Source organism: Harpegnathos saltator, unplaced genomic scaffold (assembly GCF_003227715.2).
Source record: "Harpegnathos saltator strain DR-91 unplaced genomic scaffold, Hsal_v8.6 scaffold71, whole genome shotgun sequence".
Taxonomy (NCBI): domain Eukaryota; kingdom Metazoa; phylum Arthropoda; class Insecta; order Hymenoptera; family Formicidae; genus Harpegnathos; species Harpegnathos saltator.
In genome coordinates, this window is record NW_020230549.1 from 272314 (window position 1) to 284709 (window position 12396).

At 46.6% G+C, this 12396-nt stretch overlaps 1 protein-coding gene across 1 annotated transcript; it reads left to right on the forward strand.

The window, feature by feature from the left end:
• Positions 1–65: 65 nt before the first annotated feature.
• Positions 66–11937, forward strand: nkd (NKD inhibitor of WNT signaling pathway naked cuticle). The gene is made up of 5 exons (XM_011153590.2): positions 66–1119; positions 5712–5932; positions 6933–7358; positions 7935–8236; positions 8600–11937. The coding sequence occupies exons 1-5, from the start codon at positions 1056–1058 to the stop codon at positions 9258–9260; spliced, it is 1674 nt and encodes a 557-aa protein (XP_011151892.1). The 5' UTR covers positions 66–1055; the 3' UTR covers positions 9261–11937.
• Positions 11938–12396: the final 459 nt, after the last annotated feature.

Consider the following 12396-nt stretch of genomic DNA (forward strand, 5'->3'; position numbering starts at 1 on the left):
GGTGGGTAATGGTGATGACGGTGGTGGTGGCGATGGTGGTGGTGGTGGCGATGGTAGTACGCGGCGGGTAGGGAATTACGAGGAACGTTCTTTTAGGCGAGGACGAGCGGCCGTAGTCGTAGCCGAACCACGGGGACGAGTGTGTGCGGTGCGCCGGGTTGTATACCTGCGAGAGGGACCGAGGAGGAGAGCGTGCGGATGGATCTCTCCTCGCTCCTGGGCCGCAGGAAGTGACAGAAACGCGCGTAACGACGCCAGCGCGCACCGGCCAGTGCACACATCCCGTGCTCTTTCTCTCTCTCTCTCTCTCTCTCTCTCTCTCTCTCTCTCTCTCTCTCTCTCTCTCTCTCTCTCTTTCTCCTCTCGAACGTCGGCGATTTCCCTTCTCGTCTCTCCGCAGTGTCACGACGTTCTGTCGTCGTGCTCAAGTGTGCCGCACTGTTGGCTGTCTTAAAACCCGGACAGATTCGTAGGAACGGAGAAAGAAGAAGAAGAAGAGGAGGAAGAGTAAGAAAAAGAAGGAAAAGAAGCAAAGGAGCAGGAAGAAGGAGGCTGTCGCGATCGTTCGTTCGCTCGTCCGTCGCTCGCTCGCTCACCCGGCCGTTTATCCGACAGTAGGCAGCTCGGTCGCGCTCCACCGGATTCACTCGGCAGGCTCCGCCGTGAGCACGTGTGTACAGTGTGCGTCGGCTGTGGCGGCGGCGGCGGCTTGTGTACGATCGCGCTCGCTCGGAATCTCAATGGTGCGCGCATGAGAGGAAGCGAGGCTCCGAGTGCGGGATTGTGTCTGCTGTTGTTTACGGCGCGCCGTAGAGTGACGAATCGGCCGTCGGAGGACGACAACGACGACGACGACGACGACGACGACGACGACGACGGGCACTGGGCGAGGAGGAGGAAGAGGACCGTCGGGCCGCGTGACGTGGGCGTTTCACGCGGGGAGGCACGAGCGAGCGCTGGCCGGTCCCGGAGAGCGGCTCCAGAAGGCTGGGGATCACCACGTCCGGAAGGAAAGCTCGCATCGACGAAATCGCACGCACGCACATGAAGATCCCATGGCTACCGGCTTGGTAAAGTGGTGGCGAGCAAGGTTCCTCGCTGGCTACAGGCCCTTTTCCGGTAATGCTCCCTTCTCGACTACTACGACTCTTTCTTTCTCTCTCCCCCCCCCCTCTCTCTCTCTCTCACTCACTCACTCACTCACTCACTCACTCACTCACTCACTCACTCACTCATCCGTAGTCTCTCGCCATCGCGGGTGCGCGATATCGAGGCTCACGGATGTGTAGGACGAAAACGGAAACGTTCTCTGGATGGAGACGGCGAAGGACAGAAGTTTCTTGAGGCGCAGACATTCCTTGAGGTAGAAATCTGCCTTCGAAGTTTCTCCCTACGTCCATGACTCATTCAGGGCACGCGAGGCTTCCTGGCTGATAATAATATCTTTTACCCTGCCGTGTGTCTGGACGAAGTACCAGTAGCGGGCGGCTTTGGAAACCGTCAAGTAGTAGCAAGCGATAACACTCCTAACGCTCAAGAATTCGATTTTGTAGAAAATGACGAGTCCGCGCGTTTCTGCCTGCCCCGGTAGATGAGGATGTGCGTCGGGGCGGCTTTTTAAAGTGCGAGCACGCAGTGCGTGAACTTGAATTCCCACGTTCATTGAGCGCTCGCGCAGCGGTAGTTGTCGCGAATGAGCCTGATGATCCGGCTCATTAGCGCCGGTGCTAATGAGCGTTTCGCTGTTTGCTCTCGTCGTTGGTTAGCCGGGCAGGTTACTCGGAGAAGCCGGTTGATTCTCCGGGGAAAGCGACGATTCCTCGACGGAGGATTGATCGCCAACGTCGGACAATGCCAGGAAACTATCGAAATGGGCACCACGTGGTGTTGCGTCACACTTACACTTTTCTTGGCTTTCGGCCTGTCTCTCGTAACGCGTAAAGCCCGTATCAGACTACGGATCGGGATTGAGTATTGAATTGAAATTTAACCAAGCAGGGCTATAAGTTTACTATATTTGAGATTATTTTCTTTTTTCCAATTGGTCAAATTTCAATCCAATCTCAATCCCGATCCATAGTCGGATACGGGCTTATTAAAGCCCATTCGCACAATTAGCCGCAAAAGTTACAGGCAAATTGACCAATCACAGTCGAGATTGTTCTTTGATCGCAAGGATCGACAGTGATTGGCGAATTCGCTCGCGACTAGCGTAGACGTAGCGTAAACGAGCTTAACGAGTCAAAAATAGCGGGGAAATCGCTGAACAACAAAGTTAGCCGAGAGTCTCGCTTAATCGCGCGATATCTGATCTCGGAGAGCTTCGGATGGCAAAATTGCTCGAGTCGAGTCGCGAGCTGCCGTCAGTTTCCTCCCGCTCGCCGTCCAGCGTGGCACGATTCTTATTTTCGCGAGAAATCTCGAAATACGCGCGAGTCGACGCGGCTGCTTTTCTGCGTACACTCCGGAGCGAAACTATTTCGCCCCTTTTTTCTCTCTTTATACACCTCGGAACTCCGTCGGTGGGATCCAACCAAGGGGAAAACTTGTCTCTGAAAAGTCAGTCCCGGAAGTTAAGCTCGTCGGAGTTCATCTGCCGCGTTCCGGACTACGTCCGCGATTTTCGTCAGGCGTTTCGGAATGTAACCGCCTAATCCAACGGGAGAAATGCTTCCTAACGGGAGATTTCTCCCGTCGGGTGGCCGAAACTCGCGCGGAGATTTACGGGACACCTCGCGCGCGCGTGTTAATCCCACGACGAAGAGGAATGCCGGAATTTTAGAATAATATAAATTACCGAACGTGTACATACGCGCGCGCGCGCGCGGGAGGAGAGGCCGTAACTTTCGAGAGCGCCGTCAGCGGCGGATGTTTGTTGGCTCTCTCGCTGTAGCGGCGGTTTAGTGATGTGTGTTAGTAGCGAGTCCGTAAAGGCGAATATCAAATGTCGAAGGTAAGTTTGCGCGCACACGCGTATCGTCCGAGTTTAACAGCTACGTCTATCGCACATCCGCGTCGTGCCCGTTAGGTGGGACGAGTTTATGACCCATTACACAATACTCGACGATAAAACCGAAGCTCACAGAATTCAGAACGTAAAACTCTCGAGACGGCCGCGGCTGTCCGAGACGAATGCGCAGGAGAAGAGGAAAAAGAAAGAAACGGAGCGTGCACTCTCGCTCGCGCGAGAAAATTTAGAAAAGTTCCACTCGAGCTCTTCTAAATTTTTTTCCTCAGCCATTCGAAAGACTCCGAGGCGTCTGCGCGCCTCGGAGGGAGAATAAAAATCTGAAATTCTATAACAGAGTATACCGCGTAAACAGGCGCGATACGCGCGCGCCCTTTGAAGTCACCCTCGCACACTTTTTCTTTGACTTTCCTCCCCCTCGCTCTCTCTTTCTCTCTCTCACCAAAGCATAAGCGTATACTTCGAACATTGTAAACACGCGGGGTAAAAAGAGAAAAGGAATCAAAAGGAACGTATATGCAGATGCGGCTTGGCTTTCATGTGAGGGCTATAAAAGCACAACCCGCACATTCTCCACTTTCCGAGATTTACGATAAAGCCGAAAAAAGACACACACGTCTGCGCGGATTTGGAGGATTGTAGTCGGCTCTCTCCGACTTCTTTCCGCGTTGAAGTCGAGACGTAAAAGCTGTGCACGTTAACTTTTTTGCCGCGCGCGCGCGCGCTTTTGCGCGCACGGGGAAAGCGCCGGATCAAAAGGAGATTGTACTCTCGCCTGATCTGCGGTGCATCGTTAAAATTGAGATGCGTGAAATTATAAATGACAATGTAGATTCGGCCGTCTCGCCGGAGGGAATGCGGAAAGTGAAAAAGTTTACGTGCGTCAAACATTAAATTGATCCCGAATTGAGAACAGAGAATCGCGATTACTTCGATGATGAAAATTCGCCAAGTATGTCAAAATATCGAAAGGATGATCGAATCACATCAATATGTAATTTATAATCGATTGCACGATCATAGATTATGTGTGTTATAAATATAAATTAATATGAAATGAAAATTAAATTATATTTAAAATAATATTAAAAATAACATTAAATAAAAAGCATTAAATGAAATATTAATTTTATATTAAGATATTAAATTAACATTGAACAAAAATTAAATGAAATAATATTGAATTATATTTAAAATAACAAATTATACATTGGCGCGATATATCGAATTTGGTTTAATTACACGACAGGAGCGACGGTGGTTCTCGCTTGCTCCTCTTGTTCCTTTCCTTCCTTTCTTTCTTTCTTTCGACCGTACATCTCTCAAGAGCTCGGTTCCTTTTTACTCAAGCGAATCATCTCGGTGAGTTTTTAACAGTCATTTCCCCGTCATTCCGACGTTGCGCGGCACTTTCCGCGCCGCCTCCTGGGGGGGAGGGCTGTTTAGACGGCCGAGCTTTTGTCACCGATTACTCCCAAATTAGAGTTCGAATCTCCGCTTCGACTTCACACTCGCGTTTACCAGTTTCCCTCGGAGAGTTCTTCCCCTTCATGGGTGGAACACAACACACATATCGTGCGACTGTCGACGTGCTCTGGAAGAGCATAAAAATACCGCCTGCACCAAACATCATGCAGTAGCAACAGCAGGCGACGGCGACGGCGACGGCGACGGCGGCGCACCGGTGCGGATCGGATGCCGCGCGCCGAGCGTGTTAAATGCCGCCTTTTATTCGCTCCTCTGCCTCTCTCTCTCTCTCTCTCTCTCTCTCTCTCTCTCTCTCTCTCTCTCTCTCTCTCTCTCTCTCTCTCTCTCTCTCTCTCTCTCTCTCTCTCTCTTCTGCTGCGAAGCCAGAAATCGCGATCGCGCAAGCTGGAAGGACGGGAAAGCGAAGCGAGCGGGCAAAAGCGGCGGCGGCTTCCCGATCGCGCGCTCTCGACTCGCGCCGCGCCCAATCGTCCGGCGTCACGCGCGCGCATTTATGGTCGATATACCTCGAGACCGCTATAAAAGTCTGCGCCGAGCGATGCGCCCATCGGGGCGACGGGATGGACAAGTTCGCCAGCCGGTGAACGTAGAAACGTAAATAACGACCGCTGCTCTCGCGCGCGTGCATACACACATACACACAAGCTGCTGTTTCCCGATTTCAAATCGCGCCGACGGCACATGTATCCGTCGGCTTTCAACGTCGACTTCGCCAGAGGTGGCTTTCAATCTGTCTAATGCGCGCAATGTATTCGCGATGCAGCGTGCCGCTTCCCGCGAAATAATGTCCCGGCACAATAGAGGGATCGGAAACAGCGAGAGTCGGCAGATAGCGGCCGAGAGAGAGAGAGAGAGAGAGAGAGAGAGAGAGGAGGTTCCCGAGTTTCAATTGTATCTTCAAAACGAGAGGGAGGTCGGTTGAGTCTCTCGGTCGGCTTGAATGAGTATTACACGTGAATGAATATTGCACGGAAAAGAAGGTTTGATTGAGCGTTAACAATGAGCGCGGCGAATGCGTTCCGATCGAGGGAAGCGGAATTTCTGGAGACTTCGTTCGTCAAAAATCAAAAGTCAAATTTCCCGCGATTCAAACACGTTTGCTGCTGCCTTCGTTTTGTCATGTTGACTCGCTTAAACTTTTTTTCTGCGCGCGCTCGGCGAGAAACATAGTTAAGATTATCGCTGAAATTGGCTCGAGTTTTGAGCTAGGGACTGGGTGTGTATCGCATAAATTAATTCGGTGGTCACTGTTCAGTTGTAGGAACCAATACGGAAGGCAGCGATTCCGAGGAGCTGCTGACGGGTGTCCCGACTACTTGCAACATCTCATCACCGCCGCCGACAGAGTCGCAACCGATCTTAATTTCCCCGGAGCCGCCGCCGCAGGTCGCGGTTGATGGCCCGACCGTACCTGCAGGACCTACCGGTAATGACGAACAGCCTACTTGCGGTACAACGAAACAGCTTAGTTTCGAGGTGAAATACTTTAATTTATATACCTTGGTGTGGGAAGTAGAGAAGGGAACGACGTGTCGCGTAATCTTCTAGGCATAAAGTGGAAGAGGCTGAAAAAAGAGCCTGTCGTCGGTTTATTTGCTTTATTGTCCTCAAGGTCGCGATCAGGCGCGATAGCCAACTAATTGCTGTCTTGTGTCGTGTTTTTTTTCCCATGATACGTTATCTGTAAAATTGTACATAAAATGAAAATTGTGGCTTTATGCGCACAAGTTCCTTGCAATCTTACCGCGTTTTCTAGGAGCGCAGGAATTGACTGTCAGAATCGATTTTGTTCAGAAATTTACAGTAAATTTGTTAACAATATACTTTAATTTCTAAAATATAAATAACGTAAAGTGTGGAGAAATAATATAAATCAAGGCGGAATGTCAATATACATGTTCTCCGATTGTAAGATCGTTTTTTGTTCACTTATTAGGGTGAATATTCCAATTAGCGATCAAGTATTCACCATGAAGATAAATTAAATTAAGTATTCAAGATTTATTCTGTCAAAAAGCTGGAACATTTAGAGCTTTAATTTTTATATTTCTCTAATGAATTTATATTTTCTCAGACATGGCTAAAGTGTTATCTACTGTGACACGACAATTTAGTTTCGTTTTTTCGTTTTTTCTACTAAGTTTAATTTTGTAGAAGTTAAAGAATAACTGCACAGACATAAGAAACGTATTTCAGCATTTTTACTATGGTCTTTAATTTTACTCGAAATTTGTTATAAACGATAACGTATAAAATCTAGAATAAGGACATACGTTCAGGATAAATATAGTCTCATATCAGCTGATTTATCGAGGGCAACTAGCGCGATCGTCGGGCCGATCGGAACATTCGTCTTACTTACCTGCTCATTTAATCGTTGCTTAACTAATCGCTCAGTTGCGGCAATTTCCCGACATTGTTTCTCCGACCTCTCTGATCCGAGTCTGATCCGAAGCGCACTCGTTCTCGTTGACAGGAATTCGAGTGCGACGTGTCGGTGGCGGAAGGTGACAGGAGGCGGCAGGAGTTCTCCTTCACCCTGTACGACTTTGACGGCCACGGGAAAATCACGAAGGACGACATAGCCGGTCTGGTGACCACCATTTACGATACGCTAGGCGCTTCTATACAAGTGCCGCCGTGCGGCAGCAAGACAATTAAGGTCAAACTGACGGTGTCGCCGGATCAGCGAGCCAGCAGCAGCAGCCAGGCCGCGCCGCCTCGCAGCAGCACCTGCCTAAATGCCACGCAAACGCCGGCCACGAGCACGCTGCCGCCCGGCAATTCGTCGTCCTGTTGCCATTTGAAGCACGCCGCCCCGTGCGGCCATACCGCGACACATGCCGCTCGCGGCTCGAGCAGAGTTCCTAGAAGGAGAAGAGCCCCGCGGTATCGTTGTCAGGTGAGACCTACATTCCTCGGTGCCTACGTACGAACGCCGGCCGTCTGTCCGTCCCGACATCCGAGTAATGTGCGATACGTGTCCCGAGATGCCGACGGTACCGCACGGAGTATGAAGGAAAAAGACACGCACACGCGATTCCTCCGATTCTCGCGATCCCCCAGCCGAGGTTCCTCATTTTCGAGATGTAAATTCCTCCGTCGCTTGCGACATCATCGATATGACGGCAATCATCGTAATTGGCAAGTTGACGACACCCCGACGATAGAATAATGCGGATAAGTGCGGCAGCTTGTTGAGAAACATTCTAAAAAAAAAGGAGTTCTGAAGTTGAAGGGAGACAGAGTTTAAGCATCTGTCTTTAGAATTTCTTACTGGTTCCGACAGCAGTAAGCAGGAGTAAATTGTTGGAGTAAATCTGCAGGTATATGCGACTTTCTTCGGCAGAAATTAGTTATCGCGCTGTATTTATAATTGTGGTTGATGTTACTCGCTGGAATATTTGATAGGGCGTCATTTCTTCGTTTGTCCTTCGTGGGTTTTATGAGAATCGTGCCGTTGCCATTTTTCTCACAGACCGAGCGGAAAGAAGTCGAGACCCACAGTGAGGACGACGATGAGAACGTCCGAGCGAATCGAGTGCAGCAGGAGGAGCTGCGTAGACGAGTCGGTCCGGTGCCCCATTTACCATCCCCCTATTCAAATAGCTCCGAGGGTGATGTGAGCGACGATAGTGACACTTCCCCCGCATTCTCACCGCTGACGCCGCTTCTTACGACGAATCAGCGGAAGCGCAGCGGCGCGCTACAAAGGCAACAATTGCTGGAGATTATTCAGGCCAACATGGAAAAGAATAATCTCAGTTTTCACACATCAAGGTGAACTAGCGCAGTCATCTTTACGAAATTATAATAGCACGTTAGTGAATCAATTAAAATTTCTAGTACGTTTTAATTTTTTATTTATATATCTCTTGCAAATTAAATTTACAATCAAAGCAAATGAATTATTTCTAAAAATAATGATATAACGTTTGTATAACGTTTATGTATTGTCACTTCCGTGACATTTTTTTAAATTATCAAATTATTTTCTGCAATCACATTTGCTCATATTGATTCTCATTGTTTTCTACAATTATAGAGTTTTAATTTTTTAAGTTATTGAATTTAATCGTTGAATCTAAAATTAATTTGACCCACTCATACACATGCACACGCATTTCTATTCCGCTCGCGCAGGAAACGGCATCAAAACGAGCAGTCACGCGTTCCGTCTCACAGCCCCCAGCAAGAAACCACGAACCACAACAACCAGGATTGTCAGGCGCCTGTGGAGTCTCGTCAGATGCCCACGAATTATCACAAGCCGATACGGGAAAGCACTCATCATTCTGCGTCGTTTCCCAAGACACCGACCAAGCCTCGGATGAATCTGAGAAAGGCGCGGCACAACACGTCGCGGAACAACGCGACGCACGCTTCCCAGGCCTACGCATACTCGCAGGTGCTGAATCGCAACGTCGTCGTGCCGACAACGGTCTACAATGACATACCGGCGCAGCACATCACCAGCAGCAACACCCACCGGAACATCGTTAATCTCCTGCCGAATAACAACCAGCAGACGGCCAACCAGCAGACCAACGTGACCAACAATCATAACAACGTGCAGCGCAACAACACGCAGTTCATTCAGTCGCAGCAGTGCTGCCGTGCCAAGAAGCATCAATTGAAGCACGCGACCCGAGAGCAGGATCAGGCTCGAGCGATGGCGCAGGTCGTGCGTTGGCTCGAGCGCGAGTTCTCGCAGAACGCGGCGGCAGTTACGTCCGGTCGGAGGCATGTCCACGAGCATATACATCATCATTATCATCATTATCACGCCGAGGCTTTGGTCTGAACACATGCCGCATACTCGGCGTTACCGAGGAAGGTTAAGAGAAATCGTTAAGGTAATTTATATAACGTCTATATAATGTCGATTCGCGACCGATTTTCCGGCGAAATCCTTCATCATATTTAAAAAAATCATCAGGTCGGAGAAGGAGTTAAGTTAATATATTAATATAATATAATTGCGCATGTGTCGCGGGAAGATTAAACCAGTGAGTTCTATAATACACTGAGTAGCTATTGTGAAATTGTTCGGGAAAGTTTCCGAGCGGAATCGTTCAATTACTTCCTAAATTTCTATTATGTCTTTTTAGGAGGAACTGAGCGAATTCCAATCTGAAACTTTTCCGGATAGTTTCACAATATTCTGGAATCTTTGAGATATCAGACCATGGCAAAATATTAGATCTAAGCAATTTATAGCTCCGGTTCTTTCGCGTTTCATTCTCCTTTTCTCATTCCGACATCCGGATATATTTTGATATATTCCTCTATGTGAGTAGCTTTATGTTAATGTCTAGAAAGAAACTTATACTAGTCTAATTAATGTTTAGAGAGGAATTCATATGATTGAAAAATACTGATAACCTTGTTTTGTGAATATTAAGGCTATCATGTCGTTCTGTGTGCTTCGTTTAATCGCAATTTTTACTGTACTTTCCACGAACTCGGTAAACATTGAGAAAAAGACGTACGGTGTAAACTAAGTCATTATAGAACTCACTGATTTAAACGCGACATGTTTTAGGTCTGATCTTCCACGTTGATCGTCATAGAGAACTCGGTGCATTCTCTCCGGACCGAGTTATCCGTTGAATCTCCAATTTGTTTTCGCGCATAAGGCAAACCAATTTGTACATATTTTGCAACGTTCAATATATCGATAGGTAACTAGATATCTAGCACGAATATGAATAATGCGTGATACATTATCATATATTCTCTTCTACTCGCGTAAGTGACTGAGTTTCTTTCTTCTTCTTCTTCTTCTTTATCTCATAGGACGATGTCGAGAAATTTGGCATCAGAGACCGCAGTGCTCGCTATATTGTACATAAATTACTTCACGAGCATCGACTAGCCGATCACTAACTTCTTCCTCTTCTCGTTATTTTCCCTTTTACATTTGAAAATCCATATACGCTGCGTTTAGCTGAAAATTCTTGCGGAAGATACCGTAGTGCGTTGGGATTAACGTAAATGTACCACATACTATTCGCGCGCCAGTTTCTCCAAGGGCAAAAATATAGTTACTATAAATCTCAGGCTTGCAATGTGTATACCATGCTGCGACAGAGTGACGAGCCGTCGCTCGTCTACAATAACGATTTACCCGATAACAAAAATGTTGACATTGTTGCATCTCCCGCTGCGAGCGGAATATCGTACGTATGGATGCAACGATATATTCGTTTCGGGAGAGGAATTGAAAGACGATCTTCCATAGACTACATTGCGCGTTGCTGTAGGACCAAATTACATTCCTGAACGGAAAAAGGAATATGCAATCGCTCTCCTTTCTCACACGAGCCGCGGTGAACTACTAAACGGCTTACCTAATGTACATACAAAGTATCCCAAAGAAAATCTTTTCGTCATTATGCAGGAGGCGTTACGATCGCGCAAGTGAGAACGAGGTAGATTCGTAGCGATTAAATAAAAGTAAAAGTTTCAAGGGCAGATTATCTCCTACGAATGTTCCTGTAATCAGAGGTTGGTATGTGTATGTACATATATACATGTATATTTCTCTCTTTCTTCTTAGCGAGCGTAGTATTCCTATAGAGAACCGAGAGCGTAAATTTAATGGTGCTCGTACAGCCGTATATTGGAGCGAACATGCGGAATTGTTTCGGTAAATGGAAATGCTTTAATCTCTTTTCTATACAGGGCATCTTTCTCCCACTTTCACCGCGATATATACAAAGTGACCTATGTAATGCTTGTAACAACTTGTCGCAGGAGCTACGCGATCCGTTTTCATCATCCTAAACCTGCTCATCCTCATTTGTCTATCTTGAAGGATAAAACTTAAAAATTTCAAACGGGCTTTAGACGTTAGACGTGACATATCGCTATTGATCTAACTTTTTTCAGCTTTTTGGAGCAAAACTATATAAGCATACTCCATGATTCGGAAAATTCGCCTGTGCAGAAGAAATATCGTTGTCTGTAGAATGTCAAGCGAAACTCTCTTAGAATTTGATATTTTAGAATTTCTCTTACAATTCTCTAGTCTAGTTGTTAAGGTTTACTTGGGTCAGTCTGTATATATTTTTTAACCCTTTCGCTGCTGCGAGTCACTACGGTGATTGGCTACCCGCTGAGCGATTTCCTTGGAACGAAACGCTGCTGCAGCGGCTGTCTCGCTCGACGTCGACGGTTTTCTGAAATGGTTAATGATACTATAGATTCTCTTCGGGAGACATTTCGCTAGGAAATTCGCCACTGAGAAAGATAACACTTTCGAGGCGGGACACTCTATATATTCTGCTAGTCCTATATAACGACAAATAAAGCTCTTCCGTTATCCACAATAGTACGGTGGATACAGGAAGAGAGTGACAATTGAGTTCTTACTAGTGCCTTGTAATCTGTAACTCATTTAACACTTGCGAAAATGGGTCTTCTTTGTAATCGTTTCTTTATGCCTCGCGTGAGCGAGAGTCGTCTCGTTTATCGAACACGAGACTGCATCCTTAGAGCTTGTCATTTCGCTGTGTTACAAGCTGTCGTAAGAATTCCGATCATCTTATCACACAGTTACGAAGGGCTTACTATTTATTATTATTATTATATACATATACATATATACGTATATATGTGTATATATATATGTATATATATATGTATATATATTATATATACATATATAAACATATATATACTGAGAAGAAAACGCGTGTCAGAGCGCAACTATATATATATATATACACATATATACATATATATATGGAAGTCGACAATATTTCTCAATCGGATGTCAATGAAGAAAGAGTATTACGATTACCTTTAGCGATAGTGACTAATATGGTACGACTAATATTAAGATTAGATGCATTGAGACAAATATTACACGTAAGAGTTTTCGATAATGTTATTATGTTGCGGGACATATATAATTTTATATTGATATTTGTAAT

Coding starts and splice junctions, on each gene's coding strand:
- nkd (XM_011153590.2), top strand. CDS start 1,056: ATGGCTACCGGCTTGGTAAAGTGGTGGCGAGCAAGGTTCCTCGCTGGC. Junction 1,120..5,711: donor TGGCTACAGGCCCTTTTCCG/GTAATGCTCCCT, acceptor GTCACTGTTCAG/TTGTAGGAACCAATACGGAA. Junction 8,237..8,599: donor CTCAGTTTTCACACATCAAG/GTGAACTAGCGC, acceptor CCGCTCGCGCAG/GAAACGGCATCAAAACGAGC.